The sequence below is a fragment of the Myxine glutinosa genome, chromosome 12 (genome assembly GCF_964187855.1).
Source record: "Myxine glutinosa chromosome 12, kmMyxGlut1.1, whole genome shotgun sequence".
Lineage (NCBI taxonomy): Eukaryota > Metazoa > Chordata > Myxini > Myxiniformes > Myxinidae > Myxine > Myxine glutinosa.
The window spans coordinates 98610488-98634044 of record NC_136272.1 but is presented as its reverse complement, the minus strand read 5'-3'; the positions used below and the strand labels follow the sequence as shown (position 1 = coordinate 98634044).

The following is a 23557-nucleotide window of genomic DNA, read 5'->3' as shown; positions in this document are numbered from 1 at the left end:
ACTCTGAAAAGCCCGTTTATCGGGCAGCAATATATATACATATTATCCCGGAGCGTTTGCCCAGAAAAGGCGAGAGGGGGCGTGGCCCAGCGTCCTGGCTGCGGCCTGGCAAGTTGAGGGCGAGCCTGCCCGGGCATGCCCGGGCATGCCCGGGCATCCCGACCGAGGCCTGGCAAGTTGAGCGCGGGCCTGCCCGGGCGTCCTGGACGAGCCCGGCATGGTGATCGCTCCGCGTCCTTGATAGGTGCAAGGCGATTGTGAAAACCCAGCGGTAGCCGCTACATTATTATATTTAGTGTTGTTATGTTTGTTATTAGAAGCGGCCTTGGGAAAACGCCACAATAAAGCTATCACAGCATTGGCATACACTTCAACATGCAACCCCTTTGCGGAGAAAAGCCCCTTGGGGTGGGGCGAAGTGAAATCGCTACAACCTCCACCATGTGCCCCTTCGTCTCCCTGTCAATTTTGGTTGAGATTGGATAATTATCGACCAAATGTATGGCGGTCAAAGGTCGTCAGACAGACAGACAGACACCAAATTGCGTTTTGTTACGTTTATAGGGTTAGGTGAGAGGATACCGTAAGGAAGGTAGGACTGTATAATGGAAGCGTGGACCGTGGATGCATAGGTGAAATCTTGATGTACTAAAGTCGGGAAACTGTAGCTTAAGATTGTTTATGTGTCTTCACACGAGGGGTGAAGCAGTGCTAATTAGATAGGGATTAAGGTTGGTTTTCCCCAGTATGTGATTTTTCCCTCTGTAGTTTTCCCTAACGTTTTACATTTACCACGGCCGGCCATTTAATCCTCTGTTTAACGACAACAACCGCCAACAAAAGCCAAGCAGAGCCGATCGGACTAAGCCCCGCCTCTAAAGGACCAAAGGAAACAGGCCACGCCCCCAGGGTGTTATGAAAGGCGTGGAAAAAAGAGCTGGTAATCCACGCCCCTGAAGGTTGTGATTGGCTGAGAGGGCCAGCGATGATGTCAGAGAGAGAAGCTTCGAGAGCTCCGGCGAGCTTGTTGAACAAGACACTGGACATTGTGTGCGTTGGTTTATTTTGGTGCACGCTTTCGCTAAGAAAGAGGAGGTTTTGGGCGGTGGGCTCTACCAGGGAGCTGAAGGCTGCACTGTCGGCCATTGTGACAAAGAGGTGGAGAAGCGAGAAGGTGTCTTCACAACTCGCCTCATGTTCATGGCACCGTCGAGCGCGCCCCCGCCGCCATCTTGTGCCGGGTTCCCGCCGGAGGGACATTGAGCTCTGGGCCTCGTCCACAGCTGCCAACCTCACAGAGGAACTCCTGAGGCCAGAGCTAAGTGCCGGCACTGAAAAGGAAGCATTTTATTTCTATTATCTGTCCCCTTGTCTGTTTTTGAGTCCGTATGTGGAGGTACCTCAGATAGGAATTAGTTTTACCTCCGCCTTCATTTTCATTCTTTGATTTCTTTTTATTAAATCATTATTATTGAATTTTCCTTGTTGTGTTTACTTTTTTGTGGTTTTGGAAAAACCCGTGTGTTCTGTTTAGATAAATGCTTCGCATTCATTCATTCATTCTGCGTGTGACAAAAATACCACCATTTTTTGGGCTGCCGCCTCGGGAGTAAAACTGTCTCGGCTATCCGTCATCCAGCGGTCTTAATTGCAAGTGGCGCGACAGTATTTCATTATGATTGAGAGATTGCTTCTGCATACATCTTGTCCATCATGTGCGTTCATCCTGTGTTCCTCACTCCTCCTCATTTACAAAGTCGAAAGGGACAAAGGATATTAATGTAAAACACTAAAGCGCGGCGTCACGCGCGCTGCTTGTGAGCAAGGAGGAAGCGGACAAGCGGTAACATATAAACGTCTTTATTGTAAGACTACACTGTAACACTGAACTCCTCCGGGCTGGTCGCCCGGTGTATATCATGAGGCCACGCCTACCCCTCGGGCGTGGCCACCGCCCACTTGGTGCGTGGAATGATGTCACCACGCCAGTGGGCTTTTGTGTCCGCCACACGCGCCCCCCCAGAATTCCCGCGCACCTGGAGGGCCAGTTTGTGGGGCAGTCGAATGACCCGGCCGAAGCGCCCCCTGGCGATCGGCGGCGTCCGGGGTGCAGGGATACCAGGTGGGATGCCCCTGGCTGCCCCTGGGATGGGTGCAGGACCGGGGGGCGCCGTGGCGGCGGGGCTGGGCGGTGCCGGGGGTCTGCCCGCAGGAGGGCGGCCCCGACGTGGGGGTCGGGCCACTGGCGGTGGATGGTCCACATCGAGGTGGGCCGGCTTGAGGCGGTCTACCGAAACGCGGTCAGGAGTACCGCCGATGTCCAGGGTGAAGTGCTTCGCCCCGGTCTCCAGCACGCGGAAAGGCCCGTCGTACGGGGGCCGCAGTGGTGTCCGATGGGCATCGTGGCGGACGAAGACGTACTCCGCCGTGCGAAGCTCCGGGGCGACGTGCGTCGGTGGGTGCCCGTGGCATGCCGTTGGCACCGGGGCGAACCTCTGGGCGGTCTCTTGCAGAGCGGAGCGCTGCTGTGCCGCGGACCATGGTGCCGTGGAGTCGGGGAGGAACTCGCCCGGCACCCGCAGCGGTTGCCCGAAGACCAACTCCGCCGCGGATGCGCGCAGGTCCTCCTTGGGCGCCGTCCGGAGGCCCAGCAGGACCCAGGGGAGCCTGTCGACCCAGCCGCCGTCGCGGAGGGTGGCCCGGAGCGCGGCCTTCAATGAGCAGTGAAATCGCTCACACAGGCCGTTAGCCTGGGGGTGGTAGGCCGTGGTTCGGTGCAGCCGGACCCCGAGCCCCTGCGCAACCGCCCCCCAGAGCTCCGAGGTGAACTGGGGGCCGCGGTCGGATGAGATGTCTGAGGGGGCGCCGAACCGGGCGACCCAGGTGGCGATGAAAGCCTGCGCGACATCGGCCGCCGTTGTCGACGCCAAGGGCACGGCCTCCGGCCACCGGGTGGTGCGGTCCACCATGGTGAGGACGTGGGTGAAACCCCGCGAGGGGGGCAGAGGTCCCACCAGGTCCACGTGGACGTGGTCAAACCGGCGTTCCGGCACCGTGAACGGGGACAACGGGGCCTGGGTGTGCCGGTGCACCTTGGCGCGCTGGCACGCGAGGCATGTCCTGGCCCAGCCGCGGACGGCCTTCCGGAGGCCATGCCAGACGAACTTGTCGGCGATCAGCCTTTGGGAGGCCCTCGCGCCCGGGTGAGACAGGCCGTGGATGGCGTCAAACACCTGGCGCTGCCAGCCTGCGGGCACAATGGGGCGAGGACGCCCGAGGGAGACGTCGCACAAGAGGGCCGCGCCCGCGCCGTCGAACGGCACCTCGGTGACGCGGAGGCCCGTGACGGCGGTCCGCAAGGCCTGGACGTCGGGGTCAGCAGCCTGGTCCGCTGCCATCCGGGCATAGTCGATGCCGAGGTGGACTGCGTGGGCGACGGCCCGGGAAAGGCAATCCGCAACCGGGTTGTCCTTCCCCGCGACGTGCTGGATGTCCGTCGTGTACTCGGACACGGCCGAGAGGTGGCGCTGCTGCCGGGCCGACCACGGCTCGGTGACCTTGCCCATCGCGAAGATCAGCGGCTTGTGGTCGACGAAGGCAGTGAACGCCCGGCCCTCGAGCAGATGGCGGAAGTGCCTGACCGCCAAGTGAAGTCCGAGCAACTCGCGGTCGAAGGTACTGTAACGGCGTTCGGGCGGGCGAAGCTGCCGGCTAAAGAACGCCAGCGGTTGCCAAGCTCCACGCACCCATTGCTCGTGCACCGCGCCCACCGCGTAGTCCGAGGCATCGGTGGTGAGGGCGATCGGTGCATCGGGCGCCGGGTGCGCGAGCATGGTGGCGTTAGCCAAAGCGAGCTTCGCGCCCGTGAACGCCGTGTCCATCTGCTCGGTCCAGGTAACGTCGCCTTTGCCCGGCTTACCTCGGAGAGCTTCGTGCAGGGGGCGCAGGAGCTGGGCGATACGGGGCAGGAACCGATGGTAAAAGTTCACCATGCCCAGGAACTCCTGCAGCCCTCTGATCGTGCGGGGGCGCGGAAACCCCTTCACCGCCTCCACCTTGGCCGGCAGGGGGACGGCTCCGTGCCTGGTGACACGGTGCCCCAGAAAATCGATTGTGGCGGCGCCGAACCGGCACTTTGCGGGGTTCACAATCAGGCCATGCTGGCCCAGGCGTTCGAAGAGCGTGCGGAGGTGGCGTAGGTGCTCTTCGCGGGACGCGCTGGCGATGAGGATATCGTCCAGGTAGACGTAGACAAAATCCAAGTCGCGCAGGACGCTGTCCATCAGTCGCTGCAACGCCTGAGCCGCATTCTTCAGACCGAAGGGCATGCGCAGGAACTCGAAGAGTCCGAATGGCGTGATGACCGCCGTCTTCGGGACGTCCTCCGGCCTGACGGGGACCTGATGGTAGCCGCGTATGAGGTCCACCTTCGAGAAGAAGGACCTGCCCGCCAAACGGGCGGAAAAGTCCTGAATGTGGGGGACGGGGTAGCGGTCGGGAGTCGTGGCGTCATTGAGACGGCGATAGTCCCCGCACGGTCGCCATCCCCCGCCGGGCTTCGGCACGATGTGCAGCGGCGACGCCCAAGCGCTCTCTGAGCGCCGAACGATGCCGAGTCGCTCCAGGGTAGCGAACTCCGCTTTTGCCACCGCCAGCTTCGTCGGCTCGAGGCGGCGTGCCCGGGCGTAGACCGGTGGCCCGACGGTGGGGATGTGATGGGCCACCCCGTGCTTGACGGCCCCCGCCGAGAAGGTGGGCCGCGTGAGGGCCGGGAAGCCGGCGAGGAGGCGGGTGAATGCGTCCGCTGCCGGAAGCGTACAGACCAACGTGGCCGGAACCGAATCGTTCGGCAAGCCGCTTGGCAAGCCGCTCGTTGAGCTTGGCAACGCACATGCGAGCGAGCTGAACGTCTCGGCCTGGACAAGCCGTCTGCGCTTGACGTCGACCAGGAGCCCATTAGCGCACAGGAAGTCCGCGCCAAGCAGTGCCATGGGCACGTCGGCGGTGACGAACGTCCATCGGAAAACCTGCCCTCCAAACCGCAGAGAGAGGCAGCGTTTTCCGTACGTACGGATGGGCGTCCCGTTCGCGGCAAGCAGCGCGGGGCCCCCACCCGCGGCGTGCTTGTCTGACGTGCCGGCGGGAATGACACTCACCTGTGCTCCCGTGTCACACAGGTAACGGCGCCCGGAGAAGGTGTCCGTTATGAACAGCAGGCTGCTCGAACGGCCGGCGCTCATCGCCACAATTGAGCGCCGGCCCGGGCGTTTCCCGACCCGTTGAAGGAGCACGGCGGATGACACCGCCGAGCTTCGTGGCCGAACTTGGCGTGGAACCAGCACCAGGTGGTGGAGCTGGAGGAGCGCGGCTGGCTCCGCCAGGCCAGTGGAGTCGACGGGTTTCCCCGCGGTGGCGGTTTTCGCCGCGGCGGTGGACGGGGCGTGGCGGCGTTCACGAGGTGCGTATCAGCATGCTGCTGAACCACAGCGTGCTGTAGAAGATGATGCTGTGGAACATCAGCGTGCTGTAGAAGATGATGCTGTGGAACATCAGCGTGCTGTAGAAGATGATGCTGTGGAACATCAGCGTGCTGTAGAAGATGATGCTGTGGAACATCAGCGTCGAAGGCCGTGACGGCCACGCCAACGCTCGCCCGCGTGTCCGAAGCGGCGAAGTACTTGTCCGCCTCGGCCGCCAATGCTCGGGGTTCCGTTAGCCCGGTCCCGGCCAACGCGAGGCGAACCTGCGCTGGAAGTTGGCGACGGAAAAGCGCCCGGAATAGCGAACCGGGGGCTTCGTCGCCCAACAGTGACAGCATATGGTCCATTCGGACCGACGGGCGCGTCTCACCGAGCTCGGGGAGATCCAGGAGGCGGTCGGCCCGTGCGTCGTCCGTGAGGCTGAACGTGGCTAGGAGTAGCCGCTTGAGTGCCTCGTACTTGTGGCCGTCCGGTGGGTGGCGAAGGACGGACACAACTCGAGCGGCCGTGCCGGGCCCGAGGGAGGCGACGACGTGGCAGTAGCGCGTGTCATCGCCGGTGAGGTGCCGAAGCTGAAATTGGGCTTCGGCCTGGACGAACCAGACTTCGGCCTGAGCCTCCCAAAATTCCGGAAGTTTGACGAAGGCGGCCATGGCGATGGCGTCGCGTGTGGAAGGATCGCTCCGGCAGATCCAACGTCGAGGGTCACCAGTAAAGCGCGGCGTTACGCGCGCTGCTTGTGAGCAAGGAGGAAGCGGACAAGCGGTAACATATAAACGTCTTTATTGTAAGACTACACTGTAACACTGAACTCCTCCGGGCTGGTCGCCCGGTGTATATCATGAGGCCACGCCTACCCCTCGGGCGTGGCCACCGCCCACTTGGTGCGTGGAATGATGTCACCACGCCAGTGGGCTTTTGTGTCCGCCACAACACCATGAATAAACATGTCCTGCAGGTAATATTTCTGGGTTGTGAACAGTGGTTAAACAATAAGGATCGTGTGTGTGTGTGTGTGTGTGTGTGTGTGTGTGTGTGTCCGTGTGTGTCCGTGTGTGTCCGTGTGTGTCCTACAGCGAGAGTGCATATCCATCCATGTAGGCCAGGCGGGCACACAGATTGGGAATTCTTGCTGGGAGCTCTTTTGTCTGGAGCATGGGATCCAGCCTGATGGGCAAATGCCCAGTGACAAGACCATCGGGAGTGGAGATGAATCTTACAACACCTTCTTCACTGAGACGGGCGCAGGGAAACACGTTCCTCGTGCCGTCTTTATCGATCTGGAACCAACCGTGATTGGTCAGCAACCTGTCGATATGCCAACCTTTATTCTTATTTTACCCTTTACTCATTTTTTATGACCCTCTGGTTTGTGAGCTAAGTTATCTTCACTCAGAACTTACCTTAATCCTGAACTCACCTTCATCCTGGACTCACCGTCAACCAGAACTTACCATCCTGCACTCGCCTTTTCATCCTGAACTCACATTCTCCTTTAACTTACCTTCACCCAGAACTTACCTTCACCTTGAACCCACCTTCATCTTGAACTCACCTTTTGATCCTGAACTCACCTTTACACTGATGCCGATTTGTGCCATTCCTTAGATGAAGTGCGCACCGGAACTTATCGACAACTCTTCCACCCCGATCAACTTATTTCGGGCAAAGAGGATGCAGCCAACAACTACGCTCGAGGCCACTACACCATTGGAAAGGAGATTGTGGACCTGGTTGAAGACCGTATCCGCAAGCAGGTACACCAGGAAAGAATAATTTTCTCAAAAGAGACTTTTCTATATTTTAGTTAATCTGGACTTGGAGGGACTTCGTGGCCTCCTGTTGGTCCAGCGATGATGTTTGTTCCACAGAACGTTTCAATAACTTTCTGCAGACACGAACATCACCGCTCCACCAACATGATGTCAAAGTCCTGAAGCATGTCTTGTATCATTGTCACTGATCTCCTCTCAACTAATGGTTGGGATCTCTCTTTACTGAACCCCAGGCAGACCAGTGCACAGGCCTGCAGGGTTTCCTTATCTTCCACTCCTTTGGTGGAGGCACTGGCTCCGGCTTTTCCTCCTTGCTTATGGAGCGTCTCTCCGTTGACTACGGGAAGAAGTCCAAGCTGGAGTTTGCCGTGTACCCGGCCCCTCAAGTGTCGACCGCGGTGGTTGAGCCATACAATTCCATTCTGACGACCCACGCGACGCTGGAGCACTCGGATTGCGCCTTCATGGTGGACAACGAAGCCATCTATGATATATGTCGTCGCAACTTAGACATAGAGCGTCCGAGCTACACGAATCTGAACCGCCTCATGGCGCAGGTCGTCTCGTCCATCACCGCCTCGTTACGCTTCGAAGGTGCACTCAATGTCGATCTGACTGAGTTCCAGACAAACCTGGTGCCCTACCCACGGATCCACTTCCCATTGACCACTTACGCACCTGTTATCTCTGCCGAGAAGGCCTTCCACGAGCTTCTGTCGGTGTCTGAGATCACTCATGCATGCTTCGAGCCCGCCAATCAGATGGTGAAGTGTGACTCTCGTCACGGCAAGTACATGGCGTGCTGCATGCTGTACCGCGGGGACGTCGTGCCCAAGGACGTGAACGCCGCCATTGGCTCCATCAAAACTAAGCGCTCCATCCAATTTGTAGATTGGTCTCCGACCGGCTTCAAGGTACGTCCAGATGCAGCTAAACCATGAAGGTCTTGTTCGGTAATGGTGGACGTAGCATTGTCCTCGCTCATTCGATGTTGTTTCTCCTCATCTCAGGTTGGCATAAACTACCAGCCTCCAACCGTGGTACCCGGAGGTGATCTCGCCAAGGTCCAGCGGGCTGTGTGCATGATGAGCAACACGACGGCCATTGCGGAAGCCTGGGAACGACTCGATCACAAGTTCGACTTGATGTACGCCAAACGTGCCTTTGTGCACTGGTATGTCGGGGAAGGAATGGAGGAGGGAGAGTTCACGGAGGCACGGGAGGACCTCGCCGCGCTGGAGAAGGACTATGAGGAGGTTGGAGCTGACCTGGTTGAGGAGGAGGAGGAGGGAGATGAGTTCTAGCTCTTTTGGTCATGTGCCACTTTTTTCCATTGACCGTTATGTGACGTGCATTTTGGAGATCCTTACGTGGTCGTTTACTAGTAGATGACCAGTTAGTAGTTACAATGATTGATATGTCTGTGTAGTTGATTTTACCATTTTCTGTCGTTCATAACTGATTCCTGAAGTGGATAACACACTGGTCCCACCATATTTGTGTAGTTTACACCTGGTTCACATGTAAAGTTTATTTACCTCCACCACCAAATTTACCTTGTAAACCATCTCTGAAGGTCTAGAATGGTGGACCCATCTTTGAGGTGCGTTAACTCAAAAAATACCTTGCAACTTCAGTGAACAATTTGATTGATTATTTTTGCGCAATATTAAAGGATTGGATCCATTGATATTGTTTTTGTTGTTTCGTATGCAGCCTGTGGCTGCTGGTTGCATCATTTTCTAGAAGCGTGACTGTGCCGCTGATGCAGTGCCCCTGTTACTCATTTTGCCAACCTTGGAAGAATGACAGCCTGAATGAACCTACCTGGTGTTATGTCAACGGCACGACAGGGGCTCAAACTCAAAACCCTAAGATCTTTAGCCAGCCACCTCAATTGTAAAGCCGGCACCAGGCTTACTGGACCATTGATCCCTGTTTTTGTGTGCTGTTGACCTGTTGAACGGTTCACCTCTTGTACAGATCACTTGTCGACCCTAAATAATCTCTTCTTGCTGCTCTTCAGACCCACTTGATCTTCCTTTTGGTGTTCCTTGTGGGTTTGTTTGTCGTTCCCTCTTGTTTTGGGAATTCTCTTCATCTCCACCTGTGCAGTCCAATTTTATGGGATTTCATAATCGGCTTCCACTGTTACACTCGTGATACCCACATCGACCCTTACATGATTCTCAGATCTTCCTGTTTGTAGGAAGCTTTCTGGTAGCGGAGTCTGGATTCCAAACCACGGTGACATGTTGTTAGTATCTACCTGCATCTCACTCCATAAAACAACTGGACATGGGTAAGGTTTAAATGGGCAGAAGGATTGTTTCCATGCAGAACCTGGTGTTGGCTTATCAGTTGGGGTGCTACCTTGGGATTCTAGGATTCTGAGTTCAATCCCAGTCAGTCGTTGAATTAACAACCAGGTGGGGTTGACTCAGCCTGTTCATCCTTCCGAGGTTGGCGAAATGAGCACCAGCTTACTGGGATGAATGTGCCATTTGAGTGACTGGAGTTCATCTCGAGAATTGTTTTTTGTTTCATTGTGAGATCCTCACGTGCAGGTAAACGAAAAATAAATTTCACCTTTCGTGCTTGGATGTGACATCATCAATATGTCAAACACTTTGCAATCCCAATCGACTATAATTAAGAATAAAATAATCACCTGGAGATTTTATGGTTTGAAGAAAGAAGAAGAGGATCAGAAGAAACGTCTCACCTTGAGGTTCTCTTCGTGTGATTCACGGCGAAGTCGGATCCGACTAAAAATTGCTCTTCCTTGTGTTTCATCGTTTTTTTTTTTTTTTTTTTTTTTTTTTTTGTATACAAGATCGAGGCTCGTGAAAGAGCGAACATTAATCACACAGAAAGACAAACCGACACATAAAACATATAACATAGGGAGCGGTAGACAAGATGGGGAGAGAGGGGGAAGGACACAAACGCAACATTTGAGAGCAGGGACCGAGAGACATGGAGACATCGAGAGATCTGAGAGAGGGCGAGGGCTTTGGGGGGGAGGCATGGGAAGGGGGGGGGGGTGGGAAGGGGGCGGTGGGAGAGGTATAAAACATATGGACACTGCCAGGACTTCCAGGAAAGAAGTTGGAATTTCAAACAAGGTGGATCTGGGGTGAATTAGCGGGGGTAGAAAAGATCAAGGTTTTGGATGGGGGAAGATAAGAGATGGTGGTGAACAGCTGTTTTAAAGACCTGGAGGGAGGAGTGGGATTGAAGGGAGTGAGGGAGTTTGTTCCAGAGGCGGGAGAAAAGAGGAATGAAAGAGTGAAGGTGAGCAGAGAGCCGAGATTTCGGCAGTTTAACCATCAGAGGGTTGCTGGCAGATCTTGTGCGACCTGTAGGAATATTTGGGGGACAGAGCACAGAGAGAGCTGGGGGTGCAAGGCCGGAGAGGAGTCGGTAGAAGACAGAAAGACCACCTACCTGCCTGCGGTGAGTGAGTGAAAGGCCCTCAGAGATAGCTTCATCGCGGGAGATTCCAATAATTCTGAAAGCTTTGGTTTCAACAGCGTGAAGCCGAGCTAGGTGTGAGGCAGGAGCACCGGCCCATAGGGGAGAACAGTATTCCATTGAGCTGCGGATGAAAGCCTTGTATGTGGTGAGGAGCTCAGGTGTGCCGAGGAAGGACTTCGCACGACGGAGGATGCCCAGTCGGCGACTGGCTTTGGAGGCCAGCTTGGAAATGTGGTTTTCCCAAGAAAGATCATGGCAGATAGTGAGACCCAAAATCTTGAGCGACAGAACTTCTTGGAGAGGATTGTTGAGAAAGTAGATGGGAGGGTTGTCCAGTCGATCTTTTCGGAGAGACATAGTAAGAGTGTGAGATTTGTCAGGATTGAAAGACATGTTCCACTTGTTTGACCAGTCTGTGATTTTGTCCAGGTCTTCAGAGAGTGAGGAGGCAGCAGACTGCCGATCTGAGGGAAGAGGAATGGAGCGGCAGAGAGTGGAGTCATCAGCAAAGAGAAAAAAGAGGATTTTCGAGAGAGTCAGAGAGATCATTGATGAAGACCAGAAAAAGCACGGGGCCCAGAACACTGCCTTGGGGAACTCCAGCCTGAACAGGAAGAGGAGATGAGAGAAACCCATTCAGGGCCACACGTTGACGACGACTAGAGAGGAAGTCCGCCAGCCATGCGTGGAGATTTCCATGGATACCAAAGGAGGAGAGTTTGGTGAGCAGAGCGGGGTGCCAGACCGTGTCGAAGGCACGTGATATGTCGAGGGAGACAGCTCTAATTTCCTGTTTGGCATTGAGGACCTCCATCCATTGTTGAGACAGCAGAAGCAGCATGTCCAGAGTAGAGTGACCTGGTCTGAAACCAAATTGATGATCAGAGATCAAGCCATTGGAGAAGAGGAAAGATTTCATACCCGAAGCAATGATGGATTCCATGACTTTGCTGATAATTGGGAGAAGGCTGATTGGTCTGTAGTTGCTAGGATCTGTTTTTGCACCTTTTTTGTGCAAAGCGGTGATGTTGGCTGATTTCCAAGCTGATGGCAGTTGACCTTGAGCAAAAGAGAGGGTGAAGAGAACAGAGAGAGGGTGAGATAGAGCAGCAGAGCAGGATTTTAGGACCCGTGGGCTGATGCCGTCGGGTCCAGTTGCAGAATCAGAGTCGAGGGTTGACAGAAACTTTTCCACCTTGTCAGGAGGAAAGGACACGGAGTCCAGGAGCAGCAGGGTACGACTGGGTATGGTGGGTACAGAGAGGGATGGGTTTGGGACACAAGATTTAGAGGCAAACACAGAGTTGAGGCATTCAGCTTTTTCACGTGCGGAGTCAGCTGTGTAGCCGTTTGAGGTAAGGGAGGGAGGGGATGGAGGGGGAACAAACACCAGAAACGGATTTGACCAGATGCCACCAGGATTTGGAAGAGGGAGACAGATAAGAGAGTTCGGTCTTGAGAACGGAGAGATATTGTTTCCTGGCTCTCCTGAGGGTGGACACACACTTGTTTCGGGCTTTGTGAAAGGAAATGAGATTTCCTTCCGTTGGATTTGCTTTCCAGGAGACGAAGGCAAGTTGTTTCTGGGCAACAGCCTCACCACAAGATTCCGTGTACCATGGACGGGAGGAAGGGTATGACAACTGAAGACGAGATGGGATAAATCTGTGCATGAGAGAGAGCAATTTACTTTGGAAGAATTCCCAGGATGAGTTGATGTCAGAGGTGGTAGAGATGGGAGACCAGTCCAGATGATTGATGGCTGCTTGAAGATCGTGCCAGTTGGCCTGAGTGAAATGCCAGACTCGTCGACGCTGAGCAGGCTCCCTGAGGATGGTCAGAGAGATGTCCACTTTAACAAGGACATGATCAGATGATCCGATCGGAGCAGAAGAAGAGCAGCAGACATTTTCAGGGAAGTTTGATCATTTAATTGGATAAAAACGGTGATCTGGTGATTCTGTTCTGATTCGGATCGAACATCATGTCGGGAATTGTTTTTATTTTATATTTAACATTCATGAGATTTGTACTTCCAGTTCATGTCGGTGCAGAACATCAGCAAACAAAACTCAAATTATTAATAAACTTTATTTCAAAAAACAGAACGGAATCAAGACTATTTCCGTAAACACCAAGACTCGTGATTCTCTCTCAACCCACACTCATTCCCTTCCCCTTTTCTCCCCATGGAGTTTAAACAGATTCCGATTCTGTTAAAATAACTTGTGGATATCGGTCAAACCGATCAGGATGTTCTTGGTGATATTGTCAGGTGCCGGTTTAAGTCGTCCTGAGATCTTGGGTGATATTGATCCATGGACTTACAGAGTTTGGGTCCAGACTCGGCATACGTAGGCTACATCTGCGGACATAATGAGATGAGTCGAGCTTGTCAGACAAACGGACAGAAACACGAACATATTCTTGGGTAAAATGCCAGAGGCATAGAAAAGACCCCTTTTTACAGTCGTGGGCAAAAATATTGGCACCCTTACACTTTTTTCAAATAACTCACAATTTTCTCTAAAAAATAAGTTGAAATTGACAAAAGTATGTGGTCTCCACAATTCTTTATTTCACTGTTAATATTACAGAACCTTTGTTTTTGATTCAGAACTTAATATATCCTTTTAAATCAGAAAATAAAAAGAAATGGCATTGACAAAATTATTGACACCCAAGACTTAATATTTGGTAACACAGCCTTTGGACAAAATAACTGCAGTCAAGCACTTCCTATAGCCATGAATGAGCTTCATACACCTCTCTACTGGCAATTTGGCTCACTCTTCTTGTGCAAACTGCTCCAGTTCTCGCAGATTTAAAGTGTGCCTTCTCCCAACTGCTGTTTTCAGATCTCCCCACATGTGTTCAATGGGATTTAGATCTGGACTCATTGCTGGTCACTTCAGAACAGTCCAGCGTTTTGTCTTGAACCATTCCTGGGTGCTTTTTGAAGTGTGTTTGGGGTCATTGTCCTTGTGCAAGACGCATGACCTTCGACGGAGACCCAGCTTTCTGACACTAGGTTGAACATTGTGCTCCAAAATGTCTTGGTAATCTCCTGATTTCATGATGCCATGCACACATTCAAGGCTCCCAGTGCCAGAGGCAGCACAACAACCCCAAAACATCACTGAACCTCCTCCATGTTTGACTGTAGGGAAGGTGTTCTTTTCTTTGAAGGCTTCATTTTGTGTTCTGTAAACATAGAGATGATGTGCTTTACCAAAAAGCTCTAAGTTGGTTCCATCTGTCCATAGGACATTCTCCCAGAAGGAGTTTGGCTTGTTCGGGTGTGTTTTGGCAAACTCCAGTTGGGCTTTCTTGTGTCTCTCAGCAGTGGGGTCCTCCTGAGTCTCCTACCATAGAACCCCCTTTCATTGAGTTCGCGACGGATGGTGCTCGTTGAAACTGTCGTACCTTGTGTCTGAAGGTCAGCTTGAATCTGTTTGGCAGTTGATTGAGGTGCTTTCTCCACCATTTGAACAATCCTTCGCTGCAATCTTCGATCAAGTTTTATTTTGCAGCCACGTCCAAGGAGGTTCGCTACAGTGCCATGGGCCTTAAACCTCCTGATAACGTTGCGTATGGTGGACACAGGAACATCAAGGTCTCTGGAGATGGACTTGTAGCCTTGAGATTGTCCAATGTCCATGTTTGGCTACAATCTTGTGTCTGACCCCCTCAGACAATATTCTCTGGTTTTCTTTCTTTTCTCCATGCTCATTACGGTACACACAGTGCCACAAAACAGCAGAATGACTCCTTTTCTTTGTTCAAACCGGTTGAATGTGATTTTTATATTGCAGACACCTGCAACTCACCACAGGTGAGTTCAATTCCAAAGTAAAGGAGAATCGCCTGCTTGAAATCGAATTGTTTCTAACAACTTCAAAAAGGTGCCAATAATATTGTTATGAATTTGGGGTAGAGGGGAATATCTAGATATAGGTAGATCTGTGTAGGTATCATGCTTCGTCTGTTGTGGGTAGCTATAACCACCTCTATGTAAGTAAGTCAGGGACCTGTAGCCCGTTTGTCGGAGTAAGCTGCGTATCAGTGTCCCCGCCATGAGGGGGCGGGGCTTGGTAACTAGAATTAGGGAATATGCTAACTCCATTTTGTGTCATTCCCTCTGTGAACATCCTGGTGTCCCTTATGGCAATACATCCCATAGACAGTAGATAGGCCCTTAGTGCACACACTAATTAAATTCCCCCCCCCCCCCCCTTACAATGACTGACCGGAAAAACCAACAGGCAGCGGCTGCGCAGTACGCCACCATGGCGACAAACATCGTGCAAGGCAGGCTGGGAGCCACGCCCAGGAGAACGTGTGATTGGTCAGGGAAGGGACATAAAGCTTCCCCGTGATTGGGGGTAAGAAAGGTGAAGGCGCGGCACACTGATTGGCCACCGACCGATGACACCTCGGCCAATCAGTGCAGAAGGCACGAACATTCGGCCAATCAGTGCGGAAGGCGCAAAACCACTACTTAGAAGCAGGTCACTGATTGAAGGACAAGCGCTGGTGACGTCAGAAGGCGCGAAAGACCACCAAGAAACGAGGCACTGTTTGGGAGAGAGGAGGGCTGACATCACACCGCGAGTGACAAAACGACTCGCTCGCTGGCATTTTTGTTCTCTTCCCTTAGCCCTCTTGCTCCTGACTCTTGCTTCGGACTTGGTGGAGGAACGAGCAGTTTGAAAGACGGTGGAGAGAAGGAACGCTGTCCATTCTCTTCCTTGCGTTGGTGTGCAAACGACGAACAACGAGCAAGGCTCGCGTTGGAGCGCTGACGAGCGATCGCGCGGACACGCAGAGGGCCACTCCGTGCCAAAGATCAGTCAGTTCGCGCCAACCGGAGCTGCAACAGATGACGGGCTCGAGCCAGACGATCCCTGACACTGCTAGACGGAGATAAGCTCGCATTCACAAACACAACGAGACATTTATTTTATTATTCTTCCATTCGTCCTGTATATGAAGTCTGTGTGCGGGATCCCGATTTAGGAACATTATTTATTTACCGTCGCGTTTCCTTGTTCTCGGGTTCCGTAATAAATATTTAAAGTAATTTAAAGTAAATAATAAAGTAATAAAATAATAAAACAGCGGATTTTATTATATGCGGGAGGAAGAAAGAGAAAGGGGAGGGATGAAGGGTCTTACCTGTCGATCCCACCGGCAGTCCCAAAGCCTGCAAAGAAAATAAACTCAAACAAAGAGGGGAACTAGATGGTATTCATAGAATACTTAACCTGCGCAGTCAACTTGTTGCGAGCCAACTCTTCTGTTTTTGAACATTTTTTTCTTTGATCCAATCTGGCTGCCAGACCACGTGAGCAATGACATCATAAATTTATATTCTCTAATATAATTGTTGCATAGATCATGCTCAATACATTTCAAACTGATCAGACAAAGCGTTGTCCCTGTCGAATTATGACCTCATAATTATGGCACCAACGATGTCATCGTTAACAACACTTATTCCTCATATGAAGTTCTTTGCAATGATCCATGTTTCAATTTTTTTCCATGCAGCGGTTTTGGAGATATGGAGGTGCAACATTTTTTGGTTTTTCAAAGATGGTGCCTATACCACATGACCTATGACGTCATGATTATCATTAAAATATTCTAAACGAGGCGCTCCTGTGGTGAAAATTTCGTGTCCATCAGACCAACAGTTGCTGATTTTTTTTTTAATAATGATTGGATGGATAAGTGTTGAATTTGTCGAATTATGACGTCATAACGAAGGCACCGATGACATCATCATTAACATATCTCATTCCCTATGGGGAGTAGTTGACAATGAGCCAGGTCTCAATTTTTCCACGGAGTGGTTTCAGAGATATAGAGGTGCGAAGTTTTTCAAGATGGCGCCTGTACCACTTGACCTATGACGTCATAATTATTATTCAAATATTCTACAGGAGGAGACGCTCCTATGGTGAAAATTTCATGTCAATCGGACCAACGGTTGCCGAGAAAATGAAATTTTAAAATGCAGACATGTCCGGCACACCACACACGCACCCAGCTGAATGCTTAACCCCGCTTTTTGCTTCGCGAACGCAGTGTAACAAAAGATAACTTGTGCTTGATTGCCTGGACTCGTGGCATGTGATAATGACCAAGCGAGGTGATAAAATAAACAAGGAAAAAGGGGCACACACATGACCACGAATGCTTTTAAGGCCAGCACTAAGGCCTGCCTTTTTTTATAATAAAAAAATGTAAAAAATCAAACATTTAAACAGCCTTGGACGTGCACCTTGACCCCACGGCCAAGGCACACCGTCTATCAAGGCTGTCCCATTAGCATACACATGCACCTCAACCCAAAGGCTGAAGCACATTGTCATTCAAAACACATGCACCCTGACCCCGAAGGGCCACAATGCATGGTCATACAAGAGGACCACTCCTCCATAGGAGTGAGTCCACCATGACCACGAATATACACATTTAGTTGCCCGTGTAGGTGTGCACCGGAAGGGGAAGTACAAGTACAACAAGCAATGAGTACAATACACCCAAGTGTTGCACATAATTTAATTATATTAGTTAATCACTTCTGCGTTATTGTTGTTCATAATTACAGATAATACTAATAGCAAAGATCCACGAATGAGTCAGTGTTTGACATGGTGTTACCGATCTAATAGCATGGATTGGTTCGCAATCTTTTCTGGCGTTTTTTCCTTTCCTTCCATCCTTGTACAGTGTATGGCGGCAAAACGCTATAGTTCGCGGCAGTCATATGCTCTAACTGACATATTACTGTTACGTTTCTCTTTGTCAAATTGTATTGTGTTCGGTATTTATTGTTAATTATTGGCATTAAAATTTTTTTTGCGAAGTGAATAGATTATTATATTCAGGAAGTAAAAGTGCCCTCTTGCATCTGGAGAAAATATTTTGTATCGACCACAAGTCCACAACAAGAAGATGCGATAAAGAAGATTATGGCGTCGCACCTTTTACGCTTTGAGAGTGCTCGAGATATTGAAACTCACCGAGAATTAAAGCGAAGAGCACAGAATGAGCTGCTCGACCAGGTGCGGAAGAAATTCCAGCAGGAGGAAAGGAAGGAACCTATCTATCAAAGATAATATTATAAATATGTGCTCCACATTAGTGATTAGTTTTCAGAAGTTTACTGTTGTTCACAAAGGATGACAGTCGTACTTGACAATATTTTTTTGTGCTTTGTTTTATATATATATATGGACGAGTTAAAGTACATCTCCAGCTCTGTTGCAGTTTTACGTTTAATGACACAAAATGACGGCAAACTACCCGGCCTAACCCTTGCCAATAAACTGCTTCGGCAGCATGATGCTCCCTTTGGAGTGTGTGTGCTGAGGGTGGTGTTATGATCACAATATACATGGTTACTGTTGATTTACAGGCAAAGGCAGAATATGAATGCAAGCTGAAGAGGAAACAATTGAAGGAAGAGCGTGGGGAAAACAAGTGGATGCTTCCTACTGTGGTCGAGCGTTTGGATGAGATGGCCCAGGTAGGGTGTTGCATTTGATGGATGCTGTGACCAAGTAACTTGCTGAAAAAGCAATACAGTATTGTAAATAGTAAATTGTGTGTGTGTGTGTGTGTGTGTGTGTGTGTGTGTGTGTGTGTGTGTGTGTGTGTGTGTGTGTGTGTATGTGTATATATATGTATATGCAACTATATATATATACACGAGCACCAGCCGAAAGCACCCGGCGTTGCCCAGGTTCTTTTTGAATGAATTTACTACTATAATTCAGCTTTTACTCGCGGCCGTAGAAGATTGACTACTATAATTCAGCTCAGCTTTTAATTGCGAAATAGGCCCAGCCCGGCCGAAGCGGCCTCGACCGGCCTCGCCACCGAGCCTATAATCTTCCCGGGGCCCGTCCCGACATTTTTGGTTCTTTTTGAATGAATTTACTACCATAATTCTGCTTTTACTCGCGACCGTAGAAGATTGACTACGATAATTCAGCTCAGCTTTTAATTGCGAAATGGGCCCAGCCCGGCCGAAGCGGCCTCGACCGGCCTCGCCACCTAGCCTATAATCTTCCCGGGGCCTGTCCCGACATTTTTGGTTCTTTTTGAATGAATTTACTACCATAATTCAGCTTTTACTCGCGACCGAAGAAGATTGACTACTATAATTCAGCTCAGCTTTTAATTGCGAAATGGGCCCAGCCCGGCCAAGGTCGGCCTCGACCGGTCTCGCCAACTAGCCTAAAACCTTCCCGAGGCCCGTCCCGACATTTCTTGTATTAGAGGTTTCCTCCTATCTTTCACCGTTCAGAAGATTAGCTTGTGCAGACAAACAAACAAACAAACAAAAACTTTCTTTTATATATATATATATACAGTGGAACCTTGACTTACGAGTTTAATTCGTTCTGTGACCGAGCTCGTAACTCAATTTGCTCGTTTCTCAAATCAAATTTCCCCATTAAAATGCATTGAAATGCTATTAATCCGTTCCAGCCCGCCAAAAACCACACCAATTTTTTTTTAAATATACAGTATATATAAAAATATCTCGTGCTTTATATTTCACCTGTATGCAGCATACAAGTTGGCAGGATGGCCTGGACTGGAGGTACGCACACTTGACTCTAAACTGTCCAGCCTGGGTTTGAATCCCGACCCAGCTATAACCTGTCATGGGTGAATCACAGGCAGGGTGATTCATCAATGTGTGTACCGCTAAACTGGGCGCCCCGTTTGCGTCCCATTAGTTGTTGGATGTTAAGGATCTCACCGTGTTTTCCACAAAGAGAAGGCGAGCTATCGCCGGCACTCTGAACAAGTTGTGGCCTGGCATGCTCTTCTCCTCTGCCGTTATATACGTCCTCCTCGGCATCTTTTTCCAGAAGAGCCCTGTCTCGTCACAGTTGAAGATTTGCTGGGGGATGTATCGTTCGGCTTCTATCAGTTCGGCAAAAGTTAAAATAAAATCTTCAGCTGCCTTCACATCCGCCTCACCAAGTCGACAACACGCACACCTCGCTCATGTTTTTTGACGATTGCGTGTTTTATATCCAAGCACATCATCCTCTTCTTCTTCTCAGTTATAATAAAATCTTCAGCTGCCTTCACATCCGCCTCACCAAGTCGACAACACGCACACCTCGCTCATGTTTTTCGACGATTGCGTGTTTTATATCCAAGCACATCATCCTCTTCTTCTTCTCAGTTATAATAAAATCTTCAGCTGCCTTCACATCCGCCTCACCAAGTCGACAACACGCACACCTCGCTCATGTTTTTCGACGATTGCGTGTTTTATATCCAAGCACATCATCCTCTCTTCCCTTGGCACTCAATTACTTAGGACCCATGGTTAAAACTAAGAAATTTTCCAAAATAACCAAAATGCGAAAACAAAGCAGCAGCGATATACGGCAGAGATACTTGCACGGCAAGATAACCACGTGACCGGAACCCACTTGGTGGCGGCTGGCGTAAGCTCGTAACTCAGATCTCGGCTCGCATCTCAAAGCAATAAACCGCCCGAGCGACGGCTCGTATCTCGGAAAACTCGTAAGTTGGTGCACTCGTAAGTCAAGGTTCCACTGTATATAGATATATGTATGCAGTATATATATGACAATATATATATGACAATATATATATATATATATTGTTACAGACACGACTTTGATGTTATGGTGGGCCGAGCGGAATGGCCGCCGTGTCCGCACAAGTTACCCGATTATACTCGAACGTTGCCGAGTCGCGCTACGCTAAATCAATGAAGGAAAAGGACACAACGGCTGGGATTAAAATGACACGACACCAAGGGTTCAGTTCTCAAGACCTCCGGAGGAGGTTATAATATTGCGGAAGGTCAGATTACAGGAATGAGAGGGACAGCATAGAAAGGCAGGCACTTAGACACACTCTTATATTAGCCCCGACAGACGACAGATAAACGGGACAAAACTGACTCACACGGGGATTGATGGCAAGGAAAGCGGGTAGTCGATGGCTCAAGGTGCACTCTTGGCTCAAGGACAGAATCGACCCGCTCCGGTCCAGAGATGCGGGAGGTCTCACTCAGCGCTCGAAGGTGACTTTCTTTCTCCAAGCTGGGGGCGCATCTTTCCTCACATCCGGTAAGTGGCCGCGTATATCCGGCGGGGAGTGACACGCCCTCGGCTCGTTAGCTCCGCCCCAGATGGAATCGGCCCGTTGCTTCTCATTGGGTGCGTGCGGGGGGGGGTTACCGGCTCCGCCCTTGACGAGGGGCTGACAGGGAGCCCCTTCGTGGTAACCCCGTCGGAGCGCATGGTCAATGGCGGCTAACTGAGCCGGTGTGAGGACGCACACTCCCCCGCGCCGCGCCGCCCCCATTCTCCTCTGTTGTTGTAGTTGTAGTTGTAGTTGTTGTCGTTTCATGGGGAAGATGGGAGGAGGTGGTAGGGGAAGGTCCTAAACTCACTACTGGTGCCATATAATCACATTCTGGTGCAACGAAGAGTCAGAATTAATGGAAACGAGTCCTTAACTGACATAGACTAAGAATAACTAGCAAGATGTCCGAAAGTTGTCTACGTGAGATGCGGTGGACCTGGGCACGACATTTAATGGGGGAAAAAGGGGAAGGTCGGTTCTACAGAGTGTTATTTACAGGCAATGGGACTAGGGAATGGGGGATTGGGGATAGTTGGGGAGTATTGGGGAAATAGGGGAGTATTTACAAGCGGATATTGAGGCCAAGTCCCATATCCGCAACAATATATATATATATATATATATATATATATATATATATATATATATATATATATATATATATATATATATATATATGTATGCATATATATACAAACTTGGCATTTAATATGGAATATTTTTTTTGTGGGGGTGAACTTACTTTTCAAGTTGACAGAACCAAAAGTTCATTGGAATTATGTTGAAATTATTCTAGATGTTGTTAATGTGACCTTTAAAAGAAACAAAAACCACATTTGACATTTCGAAGCAAATAAATTGATCCTTGAAAGTGATGTAAACTGATATTGAACTCAATTCACGGACAGTACTGTGTTAAACTTCTGTACGTTTTCCAGAAGTATTTCTTTATTTTGCACATTAGCCAAATTTTTTTTTAACAGAAACAAAAGTTAAATTACAACTGGGATTACGGACAGTAAAATTACAGTTCAGTACGTCGTGTAACCCCCACGAGCATTCAGGAGAGCAGGTACACGTTGAGGCATGCTGGTCACGAGATTTGCCAAGGTTTGGACAGGAATCGCTTGCCATGCAGTGACAATAGCCTGCTGCAATTCACGCACAGAGGTAGGCTGCTGGTCCAAGTTGTCGATTTGACGCGTTAATTCTGCCCACAAGTTCTCTATCGGATTCATATCTGGGGACATGGCAGGCCCCCTCCATATGCTCTACACCACGGTCAGCAAGAAAGTGTTGGATCATGCGAGCATGACGAGGCCATGCATTATCATCTTGGAAACAAAGTTTCCTCGAAAGGCTACACGAGCAAATGGAAGCAATGTTTCTTCCAGAATGGCCCTGTACTTGAACTGGTTCAGGTTTCCATTCAGAACAACCAGGTCAGTTTTGCCCCCTGCATGAAAAGCAGCCCAAACGGTCACCCCACCACCTCCAGCTTGGACTCTTGGCACTATACAATCTTCGTTGTAGGCTCCATGCACTCGTCTGCGCACTCGGACATGGCCATCTTGACGATAGACCAGAAATCTAGACTCGTCACTGAAGATCACGTGATTCCAGTGTCCTGGCTGCCATTGACGGTGCTCTCTGGCCCACTGCAATCGGCGCTGGCGGTGTTGTCTTGTCAGGCGTGGCTTTCTCAGGGGACGCCTGGCACGATAGCCTGCTTGAACCAGGCGTTGGTTGACTAGCCTTCTAGATACAGGCACATTTGTCAGTTGCTGCCACTCAGCCCTAAGCTGATTAGCTGACTTGGTACGGCCATTGCGGACTAACCCGTGCAGCTGGCAATCATCCCTCCTTGTGGTTCTGCGGGGATGTCCTGGCATCGATATTGGAGGAGGGACACCCCTCTGAGCATTTAGTTTCAGGATCTTTGACACCTGACCTTGAGTGATGCCATACTGCCGAGCAATAGCACACTGTTTCATGCCGGAATTTCGTAAAGCCACCACTCCATGACAAACAGCATTGTCGAGTTGACGGACCATCTCCAGAGGAAGCGGCAATAACTTTTGTAGACATGCAGCAGTTGTTTTCCACCAATACAGAACGCAACAACCCTTATATACCCGATTGTGAAGCCAATCGTCAAATGTACCTGTCTGTACATTTTGTCACGCCACCTGTGATATAATCCTGTTGTTGACTTCTTGCTGCGGCAGACAATCAGTGACATGGTTCTTTTAACAAAGAAATCAGCGGAGCGTAAAAGAAACTCACCAGATTGATATTCTGAGTTCAGAAACGAAACCCAAGTCAAGAAAAAAAAACATTCCATATTAAATGCCAAGTCTGTGTATATATATATATATATATATATATATATATATATATATATATATATATATATATATATATATATATATATATTGTCGCGATCCCGGCTGTGAAATGGTTCGAGCCGTCGCTCGGGCGGTTTATTGCTTTGAGATGCGAGCCGAGATCTGAGTTACGAGCTTACGCCACCCGCCACCAGGTGGGTTCCGGTCACGTGGTTATCTTGCCGTGCAAACATCTCTGCCGTATATCGCTGCTGTTTTGTTTTCGCATTTTGGTTATTTTGGAGCTGACGCCACCCGCCACCAGGTGGGTTCC

At 50.4% G+C, this 23557-nt stretch overlaps 2 protein-coding genes across 3 annotated transcripts in view; both read left to right on the top strand.

Moving 5' to 3' along the window:
• The first annotated feature begins 6564 nt into the window (after positions 1-6564).
• LOC137415441 (tubulin alpha-1C chain-like) lies at positions 6565-8559 on the top strand. Its single transcript, XM_068099987.2, has 4 exons — positions 6565-6779; positions 7089-7237; positions 7489-8169; positions 8266-8559. The coding sequence occupies exons 1-4, from the start codon at positions 6659-6661 to the stop codon at positions 8557-8559; spliced, it is 1245 nt and encodes a 414-aa protein (XP_067956088.2). The 5' UTR covers positions 6565-6658.
• Positions 8560-17589: 9030 nt separating this feature from the next.
• Positions 17590-23557, top strand: part of CWF19L2 (CWF19 like cell cycle control factor 2) — a 102722-nt gene continuing 96754 nt past the window's right edge. Inside the window, exons 1-2 of one of the 2 annotated variants that reach the window (XM_068132171.2) lie at positions 17590-17811; positions 18165-18275. In XM_068132171.2, the coding sequence (XP_067988272.2) occupies positions 17719-17811; positions 18165-18275 (204 nt within the window). In that variant the 5' untranslated portion in view covers positions 17590-17718. The remainder of the gene's footprint in view (positions 17812-18164; positions 18276-23557) is intronic. The other variant, XR_013620969.1, reaches the window with a different exon arrangement.

Excerpts from the sequence above, each read along its gene's own strand:
- LOC137415441 (XM_068099987.2), top strand. The coding sequence starts at position 6,659 with ATGCCCAGTGACAAGACCATCGGGAGTGGAGATGAATCTTACAACACC. Across the intron at positions 7,238-7,488 it reads AAGACCGTATCCGCAAGCAG|GCAGACCAGTGCACAGGCCT; the intron begins GTACACCAGGAA and ends ACTGAACCCCAG. Across the intron at positions 8,170-8,265 it reads GGTCTCCGACCGGCTTCAAG|GTTGGCATAAACTACCAGCC; the intron begins GTACGTCCAGAT and ends TCCTCATCTCAG.